The sequence below is a fragment of the Thunnus albacares genome, chromosome 1 (assembly GCF_914725855.1).
Source record: "Thunnus albacares chromosome 1, fThuAlb1.1, whole genome shotgun sequence".
NCBI lineage: Eukaryota > Metazoa > Chordata > Actinopteri > Scombriformes > Scombridae > Thunnus > Thunnus albacares.
The window spans coordinates 24,821,112-24,841,726 of NC_058106.1; the positions used below are offsets into that span (position 1 = coordinate 24,821,112).

Genomic DNA, 20,615 nt, shown 5'->3' on the forward strand with positions numbered 1-20,615 from the left:
GAATTGATGCATGAATTAGGAATTAACCTGTTAAAACCCGTGCAGAGTATCTTACTTCATAATGAGCAATACACACACTAAATAAAATATTTACATTTATTCTGTAAACACCAGTATAATTGAAATTCAATGAACATATTAAAAAACATCATTCAAAGTCTTCACCTCCAGATACATTGATTCCAGAAAATCATGTGGTACAGCATGTTTTGTTGAGTCATATTTTGTGGCTTCCAAAAAAGATTGCTAACAGATGCTGGAATGGAGGATTTGTGATAAAATAAAAAGACAAACAAAATCAATATCAAAGCAAATTCATCTTATAAAATAATATATAAAAAGAAATACATTTAAAAGATTTTCTAATGTCTCCGGTTTGTTGTATACATCATTACTGAACAATCCAAGTCTGAGGAGAAACAAAACCAGACATGGACACACACTTCAACACACGTTCTGTTTGCCTTGCAGCATGCACAGCTCCTCTCTTTGCAGCCGATCCTATCAACAATTGATATTTCTTTCTTGTTTACTTCTCCTGAGCTCTCCACTAAACATTTAAACAAGTCATTTTCTGTCCAAATGATCCTCACCTTAGGCACTTTAGGTTAAAGACGAATTGTTCTGCATAGCATTGGTTTATTTTTCCTTGGCACATGTCAAATCCAGTCATAGACTAAAAACTTGTCAAATGTGTCCAGAGAAACACCCCAAGGCATGTCCCCTAACTGGTGTTGAGTCACACAGATCTTCTTTCTGTAGGTTGCTCTCCATCTTAACGTGGGTCATACATGTTGGCCAGTTTCTTAAAGCGTGGTCCCCAGTCGTTGAGGTAGTCGTAGTCCTGGTCTCCATCGGAGCTGCCTGAAGCAATGGAGCTGAGACTGCCTGCCAGTGAGCCCTCTCCCTCATAGTCATAGATCAGGGCTGTGTCATATGGAGGCACATTAGGATCATTGTCTGCAGCCTCCAGGCCCTGAGGGGAGAAATATAACAAGATGTTTCATATGATAAGGTTAAAGCAGATGGCCTGGGAAGGCTGCTTTAATTTATGACACAAGTTCCTGTTGAAAAGTCAGAGTAAACATTTTTGGGGTTGGGATATATACAAAAGATGTCAAAGATTTTTAATTAAATAGAATTACCTTGATACAAGTGACATGGTCTTAACTATTTGACGTCTCCTAACCTCGACAAGCCTGGAAGCCATGAATGTCTAAATAAAATTTTGTGCCAATCCATCTAGTAGATTTTGAGATATTTCAGAGGATAAGTGAAAACTCAGAGACCTGCTGTTGGCGCAGGAGAGAAAAAGTCTGTAGGTTTAATCCTCTGGGGACCATGATTGTACAAAACTGGCGATCTAAAAGTTGTTGAGGTATTTTTATCAGACCAACATTGCCATTCCTAGAGTAATGCTGCTACCATGGCAAAAAATATTTAAAACAAGTGAAACTACATTACAGTTTGGAGGATATTATCTCATCCCTAAGGGGAGTTTACTATTTATTATGAGGAAGATGCTTCTTATAAGAAAATGAATTTGTGTGACTTATAAGTCATGATGTAATTCTTTGAAAATATCTATAGTATCTTAATCTATTTATGTTTAATATATACTGTATATAGTTTTGACCCCATGCTGCAACAATGGCATGCATAAAAAGTCAAATAAAGCCATTATAGATTTTTAAGAAATGCTGCCCATTTCTCACTCCTATCAATAAAAACTGCCCCTCTCTCTCCTGAGCCATCCTGTTTCTTTACACTTTGGAATGAAATCTCCCTATGTCATGTCCCATCCCAATATCCTGTTTCAATAGGAAAGATATCAAAAATAGGAAGTAAGATGCTCTTAAAGGCTTACTCAGTAATTTGTCCACAACATAAGTTCAAACATAGCAGAAATGTTTGATTTATAGATACAAAATCAACAATGTCATGTCTTTCTAAACTGATCACAATGAAAATATAGGCCTGTCATTGTTCCTTTGTGTACAAATATTACAGATCTAAACAGCTTAGCTTTAGATTCTGGTTTAGACCTTTAAAATGCATTTTCATTATAAACTTTAGGTAAGTCAGGGCCATGGTGGAAGCCTCTCACATCATTGATGTAGTCCTCAATGTCAGTGGGATCTGCAGGAGGCCTCCGTGGGTAGGTGGGGGAAGGCAGGTTGTGGGGGGCATCCCTCCTGAGGGGCTGCTTGCCTCGAGGAACACCAGACACTGGACAGTAGGACCCGGGGGTCGAAGGAGCATCGAGGGGATTCCACAGCAGGTCGATGTTGAAGGCATTCTGCAGACAGATTGGCACAAGCTGCAGATTAACACTGCCTGCTCCATCATCACTTAGAAATGAATGCCATCGATTACTATAGCTAGACGATCTTGTGTCATGTATGTTCACGATCAATCTCTCAGACCTAAACCCTAGACCATGTTGAGACAAAAGACAATCAACCAAAAAATTAATTAAAACTTTTCTCTTAGCCTCTCTCATGCAAATCATGTAGCCTTACCTCATCTTCTTCACCTCCTCCTTGCTCATCATAGTTGAGGACATTGTCACGTATGTCATCCTCTGAATCCCCAACAAGCAGACCTGTTCCCTTCTTGATATGGTGGTGTCTCCCACAAGTGGTCACCGCCACAGCGAGGAGGAGCAGCACTGCAATCAAACAGGTTAATACATACATCATATAGACAAGACTTTTGAGATAATTTGTAACTTATTATAATTAACCATATTTGAAAAAGTGTGATTATTTGTACACTGAATTCCAAAATGGACATTACCTCTAGTCATTTCATTCAACTTGTTTAAAATGTAGTTCACACACATTATAATTGTAGTTGATTTTCACTGGAAACAACTGAAAGTGTTTCAAGCTAGCGTCATGGTTGTTAAATTAAAAAACAAGATTTTAAGACTGAATGATGTGTTCAAGATGTAACTTACACAGTAGGAGTGCAATACTGGCCATGATGATAATGAGAGCAAAGAAGCTGATCCCCACACTGGAGCCAAAGACCGCCCCTGCCTCAGACTTACAGTCTCCGAAGGAGTCACAGAGACACACAGTGACATTGACCTGAGCATAAGCACTGAGAATAGGACTCCCAGAGTCTGACACCATCACTGTGACCGCGTACTCTCCTGCCTCCAGCTCTACAAGGGGCTGAAGCAGTGAATGAGTATCTGAAGTGAGAAAGGGTAGTAATTAGAATAGTGTGAGGTCAGGAGAGTTACTGGAAAACAAACCCCTGATGCTCTTTCCTTACCATTGACTTGAATAACAGTCCAATTGATTGACACGTCTTCGGGCATTTCAAAGATGAAAGGTGCAGCGTGCGGCGGAAGGTCTTCGTCCACAGCAGTCAGAACCAGACCAGAACTCTTCCGGCCTGCATCCCTGCATACAGAGCCACTCAGAGGGAAGAGCTGAGGTGGGAAGTCATTGGTCTCCTTCAGTGTGATGGCCACTGTGGCAGTAGTTGACGCACCATCAGCATCTACACGGGTGAACGTTAATACACAGCAATGCTGCATGAGTTTACAACAGCCTGTAAATTATACCACAACAACGAATGTGTGACTGTCCGACTATTTCACAATTTTAATAAAACTTGCAAGAATGTTTTTGAACACAAACTTTTTTTAAAAAAAGGAAACCGCATTGGAAACAAGAAAAATTAAGTTTTAAGGTGGCTTTGGTTATATTCTCATCTCTTCTTTGTAAATTGCTTCATTATAGTATATCTAAACTTGTGCCTCTGTTGAAATTCTTGGAGTTTACATCTATTTATGTAACAGTCAAAGGTTGTCATTAGTTGGATCTTATCTAAGGAAACTTGAACACAAGACAGTTTGAGAGTTAGAGAGTTAGAGAAGTGTGTGCTGCTGATGGACAATGAATGATTCCCATAAAGTATATTGCAAGTGAGGGGATGCCAGGCCCAGATCTTTACTTCTCCTTGATGAAAACAAATTATTTTACCAGAAATATCTGTTCTGTGACACATAAGTTGAAATACATTATAGTATTTCATTTAATTTAAATACACTGACCTGTAACCTTGACAACAGCATTGTAGATATTGTTTTTAACATGTGGAGATCGCATGTTAAAGGTTCTCTTGGCGATAATTTCTCCAGTATCTTTGTTGATGTCGAGCCACCTCTCAGGATCTCTGCTAATATCATACCTGCAGCACGGAGAGTGGAGGAACAGTTACAGCCACACACACACACACATAAACTATCTTATTTGCATTCTCAAAAGCGTAAAAAATACCCTTCTTGTGTTGTTGTTGCTTCATACCTCAGGACAGAATTATCAGGGTCATAGGCAATATTGCTTTTCAGTATTGTTCCAGGAACCACAGACTCAGGGACCACGATCTGTATGGGGTCCTCCCTGAAATGTGGAGCTTCATTCTCGTTCACAACAGTGACCACCACTGTAGCGGTGCTCATGGGCAGGTTTGGGGCCTTGTTGCTCAGACGATTGATATTTTCCACCTCCAGAGTCAGGATGTGCTCACTCTGTGCTTCATAATCCAGGGGCTGCAAGACAAAACAGGACAGAACAGCCTGTTTGTGGAAGGAAAACTCTGCTCTGCACTGTGGCTGAAGAATGAAGAATTAATAATAAACCTGTATGCAAAACGGTAGTTCAAACTTTAATTTTAATTTTAACAGCCCACATCAAATGAAAATGAAAAAAGACAAATAAGCATCTTTGTTGGAGTAACTTGTAGTTTAAAACTCAACCACTAGAGAGTGTTGTTGAGTTGTTTTTCAGGGCCTCATTTCATTTGGGATGTCATTGGTGTATCTGATTTCTTGTGAATGGTGCACACTGAACAGTCCTGGAGCAAAGAAAAACATATTCTTGTTGTCTTCTAAAAACTTACAGCTTCAGTGTTTTCATTTTGATAGAGGATCATATTCTCTCCTTTGTGGGTTGAGAAGATTTTACTTACTACACTATCGCTCTACTTTATGGATCTGTAAATTCCTAATAATTTCTTAACAGGTTCCTTTAAAATGCAAAAAATGCCAGAATTGACATTAACAAACATACAGTTCAACACATATAGAGTAATGTGTCCAAGAATAATGACATTGCATTCAATTTTATTTAAACAGAACAACTCTTTCAAGGAAATTCATCAGAAACTCAACACAACTAACTAAACTCTGATGAAAATATGTCTCACAATTTTGTCTCAATTTTTGCTGTAATTAGTACCAAATTGCATTTGCATTGCACAAACAAACAATTATTAGGAAATAACTGAGAGAAAAAAACAACCACAACCACAAAACTCATGAGACAAACCACAAAAATCATATTGGTCACAGAATCCTTTTTTTTAACTCCTGAAAAGTTTGCCTTGAATTTTCACTTGTCTGAAGTGAAAAAGACAAAACAAAGATAAAATAAATCAAATAAATCATAAAGCTGAGGTGAGGAACCATGCTAATGGCATTCATTTGTCTCCTCATCCACATAGGTTTATCAGTGTGACTTTAGAGCAGCAAACGTCTAACGGCAGATCAGCCAACTGTACCTTCACCACCATCACAACACCCTGGTTGGTGGCAGGATCCGTAGTGATGGCGAAGTTTCCATGGGGGTCATTAGAAATTGAGTATTTGGCCTCCCAGTTTCCTGTTCCACGATCATCTCTGTCTGTCACATTCACCCGACCAATCTCATAGTCCTTCCTGTTCTCCACCGCTGTCATACTGTACTACATGCACCACACACACAAAACAGATCAAAAGATTTAAACCACTGTGACACAATAAACATCATAATATATGATTAGTTGAATTAACGATTAATATGTAAGTATTTAATTCCTTGTGATTGAAGTGTTTTGAATCAATTTTTTAAATGATCTTGTTTCATATATTATTTTTGGAGACTCACCGAGGCAGGGCTGAACTGTGGGGCGTGATTGTTGATGTCAGATACATGTATGATAGCCACACCTTCACTTGTTAGCCCCATGCCCCCCATATCAGCAATCTGTAGTTTTAATCGGAAACTTTTCACCACCTAGGAAAGAGTACAGTAAGTTTTAATGGCATTAACCACACTGTGATCATCTAACACTGCAAAAAAAATGTGCATCTTAACCTTGACATAGAAATTTCACTGATTGAGTCTTGAGTCCTATATGTGCTATTTCAAAATTATTCCAGCTAAAAAATCTGTTGGATTGCTTTGCAGTTCTTCTGATGTAAATGAATGAAAAGTTTTCAGAAGTTTCTTTTTCTGATAACTCAACAGACAATGAGAATATTTCCATCAGCATGTTTGCAACAGAAAGCCAAGCAAAGGCTTTTAAAAATCTGCCAATATGGTGAAATATATTCTCATATTGAAACAATCAATCAGCACGAATTATCCTGAATTTTACATGTGGAGTTAATTTGCTTTCTTTCAAGACATTCTCACAAGTGTTCAATTGTGAGAAGACACAGTATAACACTACTTTTTTTTAACACAACATGTTTTAAATTGTAGATATAGGTTTTTTAGATGATTTATGAAACCTGCTGAAGGAAAAGGGTTGGGATATTAATTTGAGATCCACATTGTGTTTGTGGTGCTCCCTACCTCTCGGTCCAGGCCTACATCTCTTGTATAGATGGCTCCTGTCTGGTTGTTGATACCAAACATAGTCTTGGTAACAGCGTTGGCAGGAATGCTCTCCTGGCCGATGATAGAGTAGCTCAGATGAGCGTTTTCTGTCATCGGGTCATCTGCATCAGTGGCTGACACTGACATCACTGATGTGCCTGTCAAAAACAATTGAAAGCTCCGGTCAGGTGGAAAGATCAGTCGGTGTCAAACACTGATATGTGACATTTGTGTTGAGGCTGCAGGCCTGTCAATCTTAACAAAACATTTAGCTTTTTTAAAAATCATTCATTTGGTGTTAGTGTTCTAATATGTTCACCAGCTAGTCACTAAGTCTGTCCATCTGCCATTTGGTGCTGGGCAGGTAGCGTACAGTCAATTATTAGAGCTTTTTTGCTCATAATAAATGCCAGCTAGCTCTTTATGCTAACAAGGCTAATGAGGGCGATGCGAGAACCAGAAAACCAAAACAAATGAGCTGAGAGACTCTCCCCTCTGCTCAGTAGAGGTGAGGGGAACTGAAGAGTCAGATGATAGTTAACAGTGGGTTCGTCACTACTAGTCATTTGATCCATTATTCATATAAAAATATTGTTTAGCAGATTTAACAGCTTTTCAACTGTTAAACTGTGTGCTGTAGTTTCAATGATACACTGAAACAAACAAACAGTATGGGAAAAATGATATACTTAACTTCAGAAGGGAATAGAAGATTAATGATGGGAACGCTATGGTTGAAGCAGATCAAAAATAAAAGGTTTGGAAGGTAGTGTGTAATATGTGGATTTACCTGGAACTGAGAACTCAGAGACGGTACCAGTGAACTGCTTCTGGGTGAAGGCAGGTCTGTTGTCATTCTGATCCAGCACTACTATCTCTATGGTGGTCGGATTCTCTAGTCTTTCTCCGCTTGGGGACAGCGCAAAGGCTTTCAGCTACACACACACACACACACACACACACACACAGACAAATGTTCTTTAAAACTGAAATCATGAGATTGTTGTCTTTTACTATTAATCACCATATATCTCATGCATTCTATGAAGAACATATCCAACAGGCCACTCAAGGTGACTGTAGGTATTTGTAGTATCTGTACAAAACAGATGCTGGGAATGGCAGAAAGAAATGTGCAGGATGTTTGGTTCAACATCATGGGATTACATCACAAGTCATCTGGTCTGAAACATTCTGAAGTCTCTCCCAAGACGCCCATAAAGGCCCTTGGAAATTGACCTCTGGCTGTTTGTACTGTGTCTGAGCCACTGATATATGCTGTGAGCCAAAAACATGAACCGATGCTTTGAAACACATGTAAGATCTCATTAAGTGCATTCTGGCTTGTGTTAAGTACTTCTGTTTGATTGTGCTGTAAAGTCTCTGGCTGATTTAGCATGTTACTCCCATAAGAAGTCTCTTACCGTGAAGCTGTTGTATTTCTCTCTGTCCAGTGGCCGCTTGCTCCTGATTATTCCTGTTTTATCATCGATCTCAAACAAGTTCTTGGGCTCCTGGTCCACCCCTGGTCCTTCTAACTTGTAGATCACCTCACCTGTAAAGATTTTGTCCGATTTGATCTGGACAGAGAGAGAACATAAAGTCGGTGATCACCACAACCTCATGGGAAGGTGGAGGGAGGATTGTAAACCATATGTCGTAACACCAGATGTTAGTGTGCTGACAGTTAGGGACCTTGAGACAAGAATGTTTAAATTGAGAGAGGCCTTTAACCTAAAGCAGGAAGCGGAAATCTGAACTAATAATAGCGAGTAGTCTATATTTTATGTATTTTGTATAGACTGTGATATATTGCCTATATAAACGTGGCTTGATATTTCTCCTTGTATGGTAGGATTTATTTAAAAACTTATGGGTCACCTATAACAGCCTTAAGACAACATTTACATTTCTCATGTCCTTTAAACACTGCTCTGTGCTGTGTTTAATCATCTGTGAAGAAGAATTACAATCGACAGTGCATGGCTACGTAGTGGATTCAGTATTGTGTATCTTTATACAGGCTAAAGGTGAAGCACAAATACTGGAGCTAAAATAATTAGTCAATTAATCAATTAGTCGATCATCAGAAAAATAATGAATCCACAACAATGTTGATTTCATTTATTTATTTGTTTGTTTAATTTTAACAATTATATTTTGATGAATCACTTAAATAATTTTGGTTCCAGTCTCTTGATTGTGAGGATTTGCTGTTTTTTACTGTTTGATATTATTATTAACTAATTATCTTTTTTGGTCTGATAATAAATAAATATGAAGACATCACCTTGCTCTCTTGGAAACTGTGATGTGATCTTTTACTATTTTTATAGACATTTTGTAGATAAACGATTAATCAGGAAAATAAACGAAAGGAGATTGCTTGATTATGAAAATAATTGTTCATTGTTAGCCAGTGTGAAATTAGATTGGATTGAAAATGGGAAATGAATAATGTTGAGGATTTAGGCTGCAGAGGAAAGACATTTTAGTCACTTATTTATTTATCTGGATCCCTATTAGCTGTTACCAGTGCAACAGCTATTCTTCTTGGGGTTCATAGCAAAAAAAACAACAACAATTTCATATGGTTATGTAAATCAAAAGTAAGTTAAAGTAAAATTGCATATATATATATACACACACATATAGCCTATAATACATTACTAAAATATAAAAACTGGGGATAAAATAAAGTAAAACAAGGTACAGTACTAGTTTGTAATATAATCAGCAGTACTGCTGCAGCACACACTGCAATCAAATGTAATACCAGTCTACAAATAGACAGGTATTATAATCTTGCCATAAACTACAGTACATACTATATCAGTCAGAATAGCATTTAATCTATCTGTGACTCAACATGACATTTTATAGCAGCCATATAAGTACTGTTATTACTGATAATATGTTTACTTATTTATTTTGTAAGGTGGAAAAAGAACTGTGTCTACTAAAGCATGCCCTTCACTTCTCTACAGCTGCAGTTATGTGCCACTACTGCTCACATCCACTCCTATCCTTCACCATTAAGTGCCATTTACATCAGACCTGACACAGCAGTTACCACTTAATAGCTGTAGGTAAACAGTTTTACCTGGACAAGGTCTTCTGGAACCTGCTTGCTATTCTCCAGCACTCTGATTGGAGGGATGATCCAGTCCCTCTTCACCCTGACCATTCCCTTGCCTTGATTTCTCCACAGGTAAAGGGCCTGAGGACGTAGCTCGTCCTCCTTGCGCTGGGTTTCTGCAGAGCTCCACACCTGAACAAAACAACAAACGCAGCATGAATCAAAAGAAACATGTAGACAACGCTTACCACTAACATGGAGATATATGTCAGTAAGTCAGATCACATGAAGTATATATTTGATTCCAGCAATTCTCGTTCATGGACACATTATGTCATTATAGATATCTGCAGCTGTGTAAAACCATGTCTCCCTTGGTGCTACTGTATAACGTTCCCGCCGGCCTGATGGAATGGCTGAGTGCTAGCTGTAATGCTGAGGCTGTGTCCCTAATGTGAAATCCATGGGATTGTGCGGGGCAGAGGGGATGCAGTGCCGAGGCTTCAGGTTTCACTCACTAACACACGTCTTTGTCAGTTTCCTTTGATCTAAGTGCAAATTCATCTCAGGACGAGGAAACACAAACACTCATGTTCATTTCACAAGCCGTCATTCACCACATTGCTGTCTTGACCGCGTTCACACAAATACACCCACACACCCACACCCACACACACACACACACACACACACACACACACACACACAACACATGTTAGAGATACACTCGCACAACAGCTGTCGACTATGGATTTAGATCCTGTGCTTTCCCACCCTCATTCCCACTCACACACACAAATTCCCCTTTATACTCAGCTCTGCACCTGACTGGGAGTTTGGGGTCACCTTACGGATCTGCTCTGCTGTAGGAATTCCTCTGACACACTCTTATACATGATTTCTCACACACACAGGCTGACATACATGAATGTACATACACAAAACATCCACCCACACATTCTCATATGTACACATTTCCGCAAGTTGCTTCCTTCTTTTCTTTCTGTGGGAATTCACTGGATTCAGCATTACCTCCCATATGTTTTAAAGCTCAAAACTAATCCACAAAACCTCAAATGAAAGTGGATGTATTCATTTGCCAAAGAGCTCTGCGTACTATATTTATCTTTTCACTTAAATCTGACTGGATACTGATGCATGAGCTGTTTTATCACATGGAAAATAATGCAGATTTTTATTAACAAAGAGAACAATAAATAAATAAGCAGAATTATGGATCATTGGACAAATTCCTTATTTTGTGAATGGCCTGTGATCCCTGCCCTGCCTCTAGGGCGGGTGATCTGATACACTGATCCTTTGGCATGCTGCTGGACAGTGAAGGGAGGAATGGCAACCATGGCGGGCATCTGCAGGCCGAGTCAGGGGGCAGGCTAATCTTAGACTCTTCTATATTCTCGACTCTTACCTATTTAACTTTTGTAGCCGTCGTCATCCACACACTTGGAGATGTTTACACTCACATTCCAGGAGTGTATGTCAACCAAACAAATTCATCTCGATAGCCTTCTACAGTACTTTAATACTTAAGACTTCTGCAAATAACTGTATGAGCCCTCAAACTTCCAACGGCATAGCACACATTCTGCATTGTTTCTTAACCTCAAAATCAATAACAGCTGCATCACAGTTGCATTTCCAAACATAGCGCTTCTGAAGTTTGCCTGATTCGTGGACACTTCAGCTCACATGACTACCGTCTTCTGAAAATGGTGTGAACCAGTGTGAGCTTCAGTGAAAGTCCATCAAACTTAAAGACATATTAAACAGCTCTTTTCCAGCACACCATGATTTATTTACCAAGCAAAGAATAAGTAAATTTAATTAGACGATGAATGTGTTATGGTTAACTGCAGACTGACTTTAAAAGTAGTTGATGCAATCAATAAATATGAAGAGATGGAAGGGACTTGAGATGGAACAAAATTGTTTAAAGGAATACAGAATTTGCTGCTTTGTATTGAAAGATCCAGCCTTTTTACTAACTGATCAGTTAAGATCATAGATGTAGTGAGGTGTGACATCACCTATTGGTTTGCATTAGGGGTTGTTTGAAGCCCTGAGTCGCAGCTTATGGTCAGCACCATCTTTTTCCATTTGGAGCCAGGACCTTCCAAACAAGGAGTGCCTGGAGGAAACGTTTGCTTACTGTAAACATCAAGCAATGCACACTTGGGCAACATTAGCTACTTTAGGTAAATTGTGCTAACAGGGCAGGTATTGTAATCAAATAACATTAAAGTTAACAAAATGTTGCAACAATAGTCGATGCAACTCGGTGCGAGTCCCTGGCCCAGGGAGCAAACTGTCAATCACAGCTGTCAATCAATGGCCACACAGCAGACATCAAAGCCTATTGTAAGTCTTCAAGTCAGAGCAAATATTTCCAAAATGACCACCGGCACACTTATTAGAGAGCCAAAATTGAGCAATTGAGACCATAATGACTCGTTGAACAAATTGCTGACTTAATTTCTTAAGAGAAGTTGGCGCTTTTTGAATGGGAGTCAATTAGAGCAAGGGATTTTTTGGATTTCTTCTTTTTTTTCTAGTGGCCAACTGTGGCATTGCACTTTAAGGTACTTCTGTATTTCAGGGTGGCTGCAGCTCAGAAGGTAGAGCAGGTCATCCACTATCTGCAAGGTTGGCGGTTTGATTCCCTGGCTCTTCCTGTCCATGTGTCGAAGTGTCCTTGAGCAAGACACTGGACCCCAAATTCCTCCCAATGGTCAGGGTCAGGTCTTGCACGGCAGCTCCACTGCCATCGGTGTGTGAATGGGTAAATGATAAAATTGCTGTTGGCAATTTGGCTAAAATTGTAAAGTGCTTTGACCAATAAGGTAGAAAAGCACTATATAAGTGTACTCCATTTATCATTTACCATTGGCTTCAGCCTCAAACTGAGGTAGTTGCTGCTTGGTTAAGAAAGACTGTATTTGCTAAAGAATATTTTGAAAAGTTAGGTGTAACACTGAACGTTTTGTATTTATGATCATTTATATTTCTCTTGTAAATGTCTATATCCACTAGAAGTAAATCTGGTATTTTGTAAAAACTATTTTAAAAAAAGACAATTATAATGTCGCATGACTGTTTAACAAAAGCAGACAGACCCTCTGAAAACACCCTGATCAAGAGAAGAGGGCTGAAAACATTAAATGAATAAAACATGGTGTACTGGAGAAGAGTGGTGCAATGTGTTTTTAAGTTTGATTGATGAACTGGTCTGTGGTAACACTGAAGAAAAACAACAATAACAAGTCTGACACCTCCAGCTGTTCGAGAATATAAAACATTAGATGGTCAAAAAACCTTCAGATAACAAGTGATATGTCATTTCAGTTCCTTTTTACACAACATAATTGTCTTGTTCTGTCCCTGCAGTCCAAACTTTAGATGACACTGTGTTTTGTATGGCGTCTCCACCAAGTATCTGCCACTTTTATAATGTTTTTACCAGACCAAGTTGCGGTAACACCAAAGTGTCACATTACCAATTAGACCAATGAGTGCCCTTCCTGGTAGACTGAGTGATGACACCACACACAGATTAACTGTTTTAGAAGCTTTTCCCAGATACGTTTACGGCTTGGCCTTTCACCTTAGGCCCTCACAGAAGTATGGACAGCTTGTTTGGGGTTGATATGCCCTCACAGCAAGAACTGTTGAACAGTCAGTTGCTGAGGAGTGTTAAATGAGTTCTAGAAAGCTTGATTTTACCTCCCTGATCTTGGCATTAGTGACCAAAATTATATTGTCACATTGTAATTAGTATGGTTCATTTGAACTTTTAATCAAGAGGTAATGTACTAATTCACCTACTGTATCATAGATAATTAACTTTGATTTTATGGGTAATATAACCTGAAATTTAAAATTAAATGAGCAAATTCAGGTTTAAATTCATTGTCTAATCATAACTTGAAATAATAACAAGATATAAAGATATAAAGGAATGAAAAATGTTAATGCAGTCACATGTGGATTGTTAAGAGAGGCTAAATATGCAGGCAAAGAAAATCAGAGAAGAGACAAGATGTGTGGGGGTCACATATCAAATAGTTTCAGAGTGTAGTAAACACACACACATTAGCATTCACCATGTGTTGATAACCATGAAATAGGTTTCCAACTTTTGCCACTGCTGCAAATGCATTACATCTTGGACATTCATTCACAAAGCCATCGAAGTGGTCCACCTTCCAAGTATTGCTACTGTTACAAATGCATTATTTATTGGATGCACATTCACGAGCCACTGGGGCTGTCCATCCCGCCATCCCTATAAACTACTCTAGTTTTAGTGCATTTTAATATGCCAGTGCAAATGCCTGTCACATGTTACAAACCATCAACATGAATTGATATGTTGGTTGTTGTTACAAGCTTACAGGAATGCTATGGATTATGTTTACACTAGGCTGCACACATGGAGAAATATAACTGTGACAAACCATGATTTACCATGATAAGTGGTACTTTTTACAAAAAGTGTAATATATATCACCCCCCCTAAGAGAGAATCCACTGTATTTGTTTAAATGAGTATGTGTCTGTTCAACTCTGTGCTAAATGTCTAGAGGCCCAGAGTGTCTCCTCTCCAGAAGTGTGTGAGTGGAGGAATCCTTCAAGAAAAGTCTGTGCAGCTGAGACATTATGCCTGCAGCATGCCTGACAGCCTCTTTGGCCACAGGGCTAGAGGTCACACAGGTGTCCTTCTGGTCACTTCTGTTACTGGTCCTCAGACCAGTCACTCAGTTACATTGTTGGTCCCACAATCCTACTCTTTGCTAAGTCATGACTGCCTGGCATGGGCATGGACACCCTATTTTTGGTGCCACTACAAGTGTGTGTCTCCCGTGGAGCAGATGTCTGAGCTTCAAGAATGCTGACCAAGGTTATAACATTAAACTAAGACTAAAAGTAGGACTATATATCAGCATAAAACACAAAGTTACTGACAACTAAAGTGGAGAATTTATTTTTTAAATTTTATTCAATAGGGCATGGGGATTAATCTTCTTGATTCTTTCAGAAGGCATAAATAAAGTGATACAATGACCTGATGTCCAACTACAATCGTATAGAAGCCCTATTATTTATGGCAAAAAAACTACATCAGACACATTCCTTTCATTAGAATAGAACAAAAACACAATCAATCTAAACATTAATTCACAAAACAATTGAAAATTGAAATAAAAATTATCCTAAGCCATAAAAAAGCTTTGACTGAAAGATCATTTTTGTGGTCATTGCTGAGCATCCTTTTTTACACCTATACACGGGGTAATTCATTCATTCTTTAGAGGTATAAAGTGGTACAAAAACCCATTATAGCATAGCTGCTAAAACTTTTCAATTGTAAAAACAACTGTCACCACTTGGTCATCCCTGTCTCAGTCTGTAAAAAATAATGAGGCAGAAAAAACCGAAAGAAAAAGGAAAGAAAATTGACTTCACTATTCAGTCGACTAGATTTTATGATCTGGTAGTTCTCTCTCTACCCTTTGCTCCCTCTGAAACCCTAGTCAGAGTAAAACAGCCTGCAGGTATCCCCACCCAGCAGGACCTGTGATTCAGACTCTAAATCCTCTGACTGATTGTTTCCGATGAGTGAGATCTCCGCACCAGCTGGCTGCTGCTACAGACTTGATTTGTACCCGATTTCATGGTCCAGAAGCGGCCCACTCCTCTTTCCGCAAGGGGGATTACAGAGCGGGACAAATGGCATCACGTATGCATCTGGGAACAGCTGTGACTGCTGCCCACTCCTCACCACAACATACACCAATGGGCCTGAACACCGCCTGGTTCAAAACAACACCAGTCCTCTGACAATTAAAAGAGTGGGTTGAAGCACAACTGAAAGCTATCAGGTGACACTGATAAAAGCCTTTTGATCAGACTGGCAGCTGTTGATTGTTGAAATACTTTCATTCTGATGATTTTGTAGAATTCATGACAAATTTCTACTTGTTTTATTCATGAAGCAAGTATTAGAATAGACGCCTTGCCCAAAAATGCACGTAAACCAAAGGAGAAGCTTGATATACTGAGGAAAATTCGAAAAATGTATTTCTCACATGTGAACACAACTTTAGCATATAGTAACTTGTCCTTTTACACCATAGAGGAAAGATAGGCACTCAAAACATTCTATAAAATTATCATTAAAGGACTACACCAACATAAAAGTATCCTTTGAGATACAACAAAAAACAAATACCTCTTAAACCATTCTTGCAGCATAATCCACTTCTCTGTTGTTGATCTGTATGTTCAGTATGCTCCAAACACTCATTGTTTCTCCAAACTAGCTAAAAGCACTACTTCAGTGATGTGTGATTGTGTCCTAAGTGCTCTCAATCTTTGCTGGAAGTTAGCATATGTAGCAAATTATTGGTGAATCAATTGTTTGGAAAATACTGAAGATAAGAATCAACTGCGGAGGAGTGGATTAAACTGCACAAGTGATTTGAAAGGTTTTTACAGCCATTTTGATGCTTTTTTTCCGTGACTATGGGAAATCATTGGAGCACAGCGGGGGTGCCAATGCATAGGCAACCCCCCCCCCCAAAAAAACGAAGGATCATCCGTCAAAAAAATTGAACCAGGCTCAACTTTTGCTGCGACACGATGTGATGTCATCCAGCAAGGCGCTGTGTTGGCCAATCACATGCATGCAACCGCACATTCCTGGTGGATTAATTGGTAACATGAACATTAGTATTTCTACAGTTTACCTTGTGGTTAACAAAAGATAAAATAATTGAAGCTGTTATATCTTTCGAGACTTGTAAAATCCTGTCTCTGAGTATTAAAAAACTTTGTGTTTTAGCATCTGATAAGCCTTTAAATTCATGGATCTGTTACATGTCTCGCTGGTACATAAAGCATATTCACACCAAACACAGTCCCCTGAGTTGTTTTAATGCAGGGCTGTTTTCTGTCTGACTCCCCACTAACTGCTGTGAATCCAAAAAACCTTCAGCTGCCATTTGATGCAAATGAGCAAGCTATAAACTTTTCAGAGCCTCCAGTTGATGAGCATTTCATACTCAAAAGACAGATTTTCAGTTGAGTATTCTTTTAAATGGAGATTGTTTCTATTTCGTCAAACCAAGTAAACAAACTGAAAGAGCCACTTCTCTTGTTCTCTTGGACTTGAAGGTGCAATTTAACCCCATATCGACCTCACTACACAGAGCTTAAAGCTGGAGAGCGGGACTTTTACATATAAACGAACATCCGTTACGTTCAAGCGCTCGCCAAACAAGTTCACACAATGCTGATTAAGCCTCCGCCAGGCAAATCTTTCTGCATTTCACAGTATACAGAGTTTTTAAATCTGGTGTCTGGTATGACATTCCCACGCTGGCACACTAGTGTTGCATTTTATGTCAACCAGCAATGATTGATTCCCCCTCAGATTTGCCAGGGAAATTGCATGTTCGGCATCCCGACCCATCCCAACGGGTTTCTTCGTCGGACTGCAAGGCATACTGAGTATGCATGGCTAAAAGCTGTTGTAATTTTCACTGTAGGACTGTTAATATGTCACTAAGAATCTATTTAGATTCCCAGTATGTGGTCAGTTTATCCAAATAATGCCCATTTGGAAATTTGCTCCGACATTTGCGGAGCATAAACATGGATGTATAATAATACCTGGATATGGCGCCGCCACTCAGTCTTGCTTCCAATTTTTCCCAGTGGCCACTCGCGGTATTGCAGTGAAAAATTCCCCTTTGGGTGAAAAAAGCATTTTCCCCCTAGACCTCCATTATAAAAGAGACGTCTGCAAACTGTTGACAGGACACCTTGGACTGCAAACAAGGTCAATTATGACTCTTTCTATTATGAAATCTTTATCCATGGAGGTGTTATATTTGTAAAACTTTCCTCGAGCAGAGAAAAACAATTCAAAAAATATGTGATGTGATCACAATGTAAAGTCTATGGCCTGAGCAGGAACTCAAGAGCGCGGCCAGTGGGAGAAACACTGCTGTACATATTCAGTGGGCTGCATACCCCCGCAAGTAAACCCGGAAGCTAGACATTTTTTTTGGATTATGCGCCAGGCTGTACTGAATAGGTGCCATCTGGTATCCGGATCTTATAATATATCCATGGTCATAAAGCATATATCGATAGTGTTTTTGTAATTATTCTCACTGCCAGGAGGGGGAAACAAAAGTTCCACATTTCAGGTTCAAGTAGCTTTCCAATATCTGCACCAAGCCTGAGGACTAGGATCCTGCCCTAGATAGCAAAATTGCTGTGGCCCAGATCCGGCCCACACCCGACATGTTCGGCACTTTCATCTGGCCCACATACAACGTGGAATGATGGCACTTGGGCGGTCCACTCCTGTTTCCCAGATCTGGGCCAAAAGCAAGCCATATGTCAACCAAGAACAAACCAGATAAACCAGAACTGTCCCACATCCAGAATACACATACCTGGGAGCACTGCATCTTTACCAAAAAAGGCCAACATTTGATTTGGGATATTTCAGCCATATTTGCTATTTTACATGTGGGCCATTTCAGACTCACATCCATTTTGTCCAGGCCAGAAGAAGGCCAGCAGTGCTGCATCATCGCCTGAAGTGGCCCACTTCCGTATGCTATCTGGGGTGTCAGTGGATCCTGCACCTTAAAGGTCATGCTTCAGGGTTTACAAGTCTTTCAAATCATTTACAACATTTTTATATGGAAGGTCATAGATAGAAATATGACTGAAGTACTGAGGATTTGATGGAGGGGTTAGGCCTCACTGTGACAAACTGGTTTTCCCTGTGGCTGTGTCAGTTTTCTATCATCCCCATGTTCAAACGAGACAACATATATTTTCAGTGATTTTCTTGACAATCAATTTGTCATGGAATATGAAACTGAAACTCAAAAGGAGCATAAATTCACCATAAAGACTTTCAACCACAAAGTGCAGGAACTTTTGACAATAATAATAAGATCAGAGACACACTACTGATTGAAAAGATTACCATATAATATCAATTATTCATTAGCTATTTAACATCTGAAACATTTACAATGAATCATAAAGCGAATAAACACAACACTTTTCTGAATAATCACTAGAGGCCATCTCTCTCACCCTCCCAACCTGGACTCCATTACTTCTCCAAACAGAGAGAAAGACTGATGTTAGTTGGAAGTGCTGTTGGTAATATTTCAGTTTACATTGTCATCCATTTTACATCTCATAATGGCGTCTGCTGACAGGGGCTACTAATGATGCCCTGAGCCCTCTGTACACATCTGGAGTCTTGTCCTTCTCAAAACACTTCATCATTCTCTTTCCAACCAGGATGAAATGTTTAGATCGGCCTCAACCTCTGATTGCAGAGCAAGTGTAGTGCCTCTGTCGATGAAAATCAGTTGATGTTTGGCTGAAGACATCACTCAGGTAAAAACATAAACTGTATATTTGAGGAGCAGGGCAGCTAAAGGCCATTCTCGGAGCAAGATCACACTCTGATGGGGCAGAAAGACAAAAAAAAGTCCTGAGCTAAAACTTGGAGGTGGGCTGAATCTACGTAGATTCAGACAACAGGGGGAGAGAGAGGGGGGCAGTATCACACGCTATCGCACATCTCAGTGCAACTGGAGTACCTAAACAACAGCTTATCTGATCCATGGGTTCAATTACTTGTTATTGACATTTTTATTGCAATCAGAAAGCGGAGAGGGATGAAGCTCCACTGATCAGTCATCATGCGTTCAAGTACTTTTGTAGGCTTAAAAGTTAAAATATATAAACATCCAAAGTGAATCTTGTCCACAAAACTGCCACCAGATACTACAATCAATAAACATGCCAATATTTTGAGATGAAATATTTTGAGTCTCTGTTCTACATTTAACAGACATAAAAATCAATCAACACCTTTCGCTAATTTTAGTCAACATTAAAATTAAGAGACAGTGGTTTTTCTTACCTGACAAAGCAGAGTACCCAGCACACACGCCATCAACATCCGCGCTGCCATCCTCCAGAACCTGCACTCAGAAACTCAGTGTTAACAGACCTCTGATGACTAAGAGATCTGAGGTTCCTCCACTAAGAACTGGGCTCCTGAGAGGCGCCACTGGGCCAAACTCTGCAACCCTGAAACCTGTCCCCCTCTTTCCTTCACGCTCTCTCTCTCCTCTGATAGCCTTAACTCTCACAGTCTCTCTCTCTCTCTCTCTCTTTCTGTTTCTCCCTCTCTCCCTCTCCCAGAGTCTGTCTCTCACAGCTCCTCCCTGTCCATAGCTGGGGTATGTCTCACAGTCGTGGGGTAGGGGTTAGAATTTCAGCAGCGGCCCTCCCATGTACCCCAGCACATGTGCTGTCACTCACAAGTCCGATGAGAGAGAGAGAGAGAAAGAGAGAGAGAGAGAGAGATGAATAGAGAAGTGGGGCAGCTGCTGGTGGTGTAGACAGAAACACTGTCTTCACCAGTAAGTAAGTGAACTTTATTCATCTGGCTTTTTTCAAAACAATAATGCCTTACAGAAAGAGACAAAACAAGGGAAGACAAAAAAAGAGAGAAACCGAAGGCAATATCTGAAACAATCTAGGAAATGTGAAACTATTTTCCAGCAAAATGCCGCTGAAATGTGAAAAAGTGTATTTAAAAGTACCTTTTACAAATGTGTCTTCTCCAAGGCTCTGATGGAAGTGATTCCAAATTCAAGGAGCTATGACCGCACTGCACCGACACAAGGTGCAGTCACCTTCACCAAAATCAGCTCATGAAGTCATATGATTTTGTGGCAATAAAACTATCAGTCCTATCACAATACAATTCAGCAGCTGAATCTTATATGTGGCTCCTGTCT

General features: G+C 39.6%; 1 protein-coding gene across 1 annotated transcript; it reads right to left on the reverse strand.

The window, feature by feature from the left end:
* Positions 1-82: 82 nt before the first annotated feature.
* On the reverse strand, positions 83-19,999 carry cdh15 (cadherin 15, type 1, M-cadherin (myotubule)). The gene is made up of 14 exons (XM_044351475.1): positions 19,730-19,999; positions 9,766-9,933; positions 8,087-8,242; positions 7,453-7,597; positions 6,639-6,820; positions 5,946-6,074; positions 5,581-5,763; positions 4,326-4,570; positions 4,073-4,209; positions 3,286-3,516; positions 2,963-3,202; positions 2,523-2,671; positions 2,108-2,299; positions 83-976 (listed from the first exon to the last, which is right to left on the reverse strand). The coding sequence occupies exons 1-14, from the start codon at positions 19,778-19,780 to the stop codon at positions 776-778; spliced, it is 2,409 nt and encodes an 802-aa protein (XP_044207410.1). The 5' UTR covers positions 19,781-19,999; the 3' UTR covers positions 83-775.
* Between the last annotated feature and the right edge of the window lie 616 nt (positions 20,000-20,615).

Bases quoted from the DNA above. Each gene is read 5' to 3' on its own strand.
- cdh15 (XM_044351475.1), bottom strand. From the start codon at position 19,780: ATGGCAGCGCGGATGTTGATGGCGTGTGTGCTGGGTACTCTGCTTTGT. The intron at 7,598-8,086 runs GTAAGAGACTTC...GTGTGTGTGTAG, and splicing joins AGAAATACAACAGCTTCACG to CTGAAAGCCTTTGCGCTGTC. The intron at 977-2,107 runs GTGAGAGGCTTC...TTCTCCCCTCAG, and splicing joins TTGAGGACTACATCAATGAT to GGCCTGGAGGCTGCAGACAA.